The 4,700-nt window shown below is 37.8% G+C and overlaps 1 protein-coding gene across 1 annotated transcript; it reads right to left on the reverse strand.

Annotated features, from left to right (window-relative positions):
- Window positions 1–1,347, reverse strand: LOC145139705 (uncharacterized). Its single transcript, XM_079073435.1, has 2 exons — window positions 471–1,347; window positions 1–413 (listed from the first exon to the last, which is right to left on the reverse strand). The coding sequence occupies exons 1-2, from the start codon at window positions 1,345–1,347 to the stop codon at window positions 1–3; spliced, it is 1,290 nt and encodes a 429-aa protein (XP_078929561.1).
- Window positions 1,348–4,700: the final 3,353 nt, after the last annotated feature.

Genomic DNA, 4,700 nt, shown 5'->3' on the forward strand with positions numbered 1-4,700 from the left:
TTACGTTGATTCAGTGGACACAAAACACATTCCATTTATTTCTTCTTCACTTATCTCTTCCACATTCACTTTCTCCTCATCATCTTTTTCCAACTTTACATACATGGCTCCGTGAGTCGGATTTCGCATCTCATCGTCATCTGAACCAAACGACCATATTTGATAAGTGCCCTCTTCCTCATCACCTCCTTTGGCTATCAAATAAATTCCCTTTGTTCGAGCACGAATTTCCTCAATCTTTTCAGTGTAGTATGCTTCATCCTTGACTTTCTCCTTCTTTTCTTCCTTCTTCCTAAGCATGCAATCCTTTGTGAGATAGTTCGACCCATTGCAATAGTTACAATTGTAACCAGAGTCACCTTTTAGCTTCAGCTCCTTCTTCTCAACCAAGTTATTTACTCCTTTATTTTCCTCTTTCGAATCAAACTTCACATTCTTTCTAGTCTAACTGTTTCCCTTAAACCCATTACTGTTCTTGAACTTCGGATTGAAAGGTTTCTTGAAGAATTTCTTCACTTTGTTGTTTGAGTAGTAAGCCACAGCTTCATCATCAAAATTAAATAGAAAACCTTTTTCCTCAAGATTAACTTCTTTAGTAGGTTCAACTTCAAATTCATTGGCAGTCACTTTTGATATCTTTGCCAATGGTCCTCGCAAAGTTAACTTTCCTTCTTCATCAATTTCATTTATCTCACTTTCATGAGCTTTTAGAACATTATACAAATTTTCCAAGGAATAACCATCAAAACTCTCTTGAGTTTTGATCATCAAGCTAATGTTTCTCCACTCTTTTCTCAATCCCATCAGAAAAGTGAGATTGAACTCCATAGACGAACGAGTTACTCCGTATCTCGAACATATGAATATCAGTTCGTTCAATCGATCATAGTAAGACTCAATTGATTTGTTGTATTTCTTCTTGAACTCACCCAATACAAGCAAACACTGCTTCACATAACTTTTCTTAGTTTTCTCATTTCCTTGGTAAATCTCTTTCAAGGTGTTCCAAATCTCCTTTCCAGTTTTACAACTTTGAACGTAATTGTAAACTACTGGTGGAAGAGCACCACGTAGTTCACGTAAACATTTCTTGTAGTTCACCTTCATCTTCTTCCTTTGAGTGATCATGTCTTCACTTGTAGCAACTATACCAATGTTGGTTACCATCCCCTGATTGAATTCTCCACGGTTGATACATCTCATCAGATCTTCATTAATTCCATTGAGATAGTCTTTCATCCTATCAGCCCACTTTTCGTAGTACTCGGGAATCAACATTGGAATCTTAGTTGATGATCCGAGCAAGTAAGAGAAGTTCGTCATGGTGTTTAGATTGAAGTTTGCCATTGTTGTATGAATTTTTGAAGAAAAAGGATGTTTGGATCTGAAATGAGACTTAAGAAGGTAATCAAACAAAGATTGAATAGAGATCAACCAATCTAACATGCAGAGTGCATAATCAATTCACAACAACCGATTGAATCGAGTTTTCTTAATCAAATTGCATAAGTTTTTGAATCAGAAAGAGCGATTCAAAAAACATGAAAAATAAGAGAAAACTTTAATCGATTGGATGAAATCTGCTCTGATACCAATTGATGTGTGTTAGGTTTGATTACAAACACAATCAATTCAAGAAAAAACAATTAAGAACACAAGATGTAAATATAATCTGGTTAACTCTTATTAAGTATGAAGAAAGTACAAAGTATCATGAATGTTTTACAATCTGAAGAACACAAAAGTTACCCTCGACTCTAGTACTTAACCTATTTATAGGGTACAACAGACTTAACAAAAAGTACAAGGAATAAACATTCTAGCTTCGAATACAAACTGTGCCTTGCAAATACATAGAAAGTCGAAATCATTTGGGTTTTGACTCCTTACAGACTCATACCATTTCGATACCTCACTATAAACATTTCGACCCCTACAATTAAGGAGGTTTGGGGATTAGGAGATTGTTCTCTTTTAATAGAGTTATGATATTTCTTTGGTGATGGAGACTTTATTACAACCCTAATCTTCTGTGCGTCCGTGTTATCAAATCTTTGTATGGTTCTGATTGCGGGTTGTCACACCCCCAAACCGAAACGGCGGAAACGTTAGGGGGCGGAGGACGTCATGTGCAATATCATAACAATTGAACAGTAAAGAAAGTAAACACAACCATCATATACATAATTGAAAAGTTACATCATTGTAAGTATTACATGTTTGCAAAAGTAAATTACAATATGATATCAAAAGATTTGTTAAACGCCTTAGCGCTCTATCTTCAAAAGCCGATGATTTACCTGTTTCACTGATTCCCTGAGAATACAAGTTATTTGAAAAAGTGTCAACAATTAAGTTGGTGAGTTCATAAGTATTTGAATGAATAATTGTATGCCATTCATTGTAAAGAAATCGCGTTTGTTTCCAGAAAATCTGATATTTTCCTTAAACTGTATTGTAAGCCGTTTGCTTGAAAAATAGTAGTGTTTATCCCGGAAAATCCTATATTTTCCATAAAAACTGAACTGTAGTCTTAATTGATCCAAGACCGAAAAGTACAAGTATAATTGCCATACTTAGTTTTGTATATGTAGTTTTATTCGTAAACAAAACCGTTTAGAAGAGATGTGTTTTTACGTAAAATAAGTGTATTGTTGATTTCACGTAAAATAACGTATTGTCGTTTATCATGTGAGTTTTCATAACCGTGCTATTAATGAATTGCCTGTCTCGACGTTCTTCAGGCGTCGAAAAGTTATGACGTTTGTCACCCATAACCTGGTGGTTGTGTTGTAGCTAACAACCAGGGTGCGGGATCATTAGTCCCGTATAGATCTATACACAACTATCACGCTCTCCGAATGGAAACTCTGGTTATAAAACAGGACTTCCGTGTATACCTTGGTAGGTACGACGAAGACGATGACTCACAAATTTCCAATGAAATACATGTTTTTGTAATGAAGTGTTCGTATATGAAATTGTTACCCCTTTCGTAATGTTTATAAAATATAAAAATAATCGTATTTTTATATACTAAGTTCATTATTGTATCAATGTTACATTGTGAAACTACTGGTACATGGTTGAAGTTCAAACCTAGTTTGTTCTAGAATTCCGAGTTGTCACATCATCCCCCCGTTAGAGGAAATTTCGTCCCAAAATTGAACTTTAAATGGGACTTCAAGTGTTGGGTAAAAGATGTGGGTACTTCTGTTTCATTTTATCTTCTCGCTTCCAAGTGAATTCAGGTCCTCGTTTGGCATTACAGCAAACCTTCACTATCGGTATACGACTCTGCTTTGTTCTCTTGACTTCTTTATCCAACATTTCCACAGGTTCTTCCACAAAGTGTAGACTCTTGTTAATCTCGATTTCATCGAGTGGGATAACCAGAGTTTCGTCTGCAGACATTTCTTGAGATTGGATACGTGAAAGGTAGGGTGTATGTTGTTAAGTTCTTGGGGTAGTCGGAGTTTGTAAGCTACTGGGCCGATACTAGCAAGGATCTCGAATGGCCCAATGTACCTTGGATTTAATTTTCCATGCTTTCCGAAATGTATCATGCCCTTCCAAGGTGAGACCTTCAATAGAACACAGTCACCAACCTGGAATTCCAATGGTTTTCGTCTCTTGTCTGCGTAGCTCTTTTTTCTGTCTCGAGAGGCTTTCAGTCGTTCACGAATTTAAACGATCTTCTTGGTTGTTTCCCTGATGATTTCCGGCCCAGTGAGAGTGATGTCAAGAACTCGTCCTTTATCTAGTTGCGTGTCACCCACTTCCGCCCAGCACAGAGGTGATCTGCACTTGCGGCCATAAAGGGCTTTAAGTGGAGCAACCTTGATACTAGTGTGGTAGTTGTTGTTTTTGTATGAGAACTCGACTAACGTTAAATGGGTATCCCATGCCTTACCAAAGTCGATTACACAGGCTCTCAGCATGTCTTCTAGTGTTTGGATAGTTCTCTCACTTTGCTCGTCTGTTTGTGGGTGGTAGGCTGTACTTATGTTCAACCTAGTTCCCAGGGATTTTTGAAGTGACTGCCAGAACCGAGAGGTAAATCGACTATCTATGTCGGAGATAATGGATACTGGTACACCATGCAGTCGTACTATCTCTCTGATGTATGTTTTGGTCAATTTTTCCATCTTGTTTGGTTCTTTTATTGGTAGGAAGTGCACAGACTTGGTTAACCGGTCGACGATCACCCAGATTGTATCGAGACCACCCGTTGTCTTGGGTAATCTAGTTATAAAATCCATTGTGATCCGCTCCCACTTCCACTCAGGTATTTCTGGTTGTTGTAATAAACCTGAGGGCTTCTGGTATTCTACCTTTACTTTGGCGCAAGTCAGGCACTTGCCCACGTAGGTAGCAATCTCTGCTTTCATGTTTGGCCACCAATACAATTTCTTGAGATCCAGATACATCTTATCTGAACCTGGATGAATAGAATATCGAGTTTGTGTGCTTCGTTCATGACAACATCTCTGTACCCACCAAATTTTGGCGTCCAGATTCGGTTCATAAGATAACGAACTCCGTCACCCTTGATTTCTAAGTTTTTATCCATTCGCCTTAGAGCTTCAGCTATCACGTTCTCTGGTTTCAGGGCCTCCAACTGAGCCTCTTTGATTTGTGTTGACAGGTGTGAATGAATAGTCATGGTTAGTGCTTTTACTCTGCGTCCTGAGTACTCC

Source organism: Lactuca virosa, chromosome 9 (assembly GCF_052849685.1).
Source record: "Lactuca virosa cultivar CGN04683 chromosome 9, Lactuca_virosa_CGN04683_v6, whole genome shotgun sequence".
Lineage (NCBI taxonomy): Eukaryota > Viridiplantae > Streptophyta > Magnoliopsida > Asterales > Asteraceae > Lactuca > Lactuca virosa.

Excerpts from the sequence above, each read along its gene's own strand:
- LOC145139705 (XM_079073435.1), bottom strand. The coding sequence starts at position 1,347 with ATGGCAAACTTCAATCTAAACACCATGACGAACTTCTCTTACTTGCTC. Across the intron at positions 414-470 it reads CAATCCGAAGTTCAAGAACA|AGGAAAATAAAGGAGTAAAT; the intron begins GTAATGGGTTTA and ends TTGATTCGAAAG.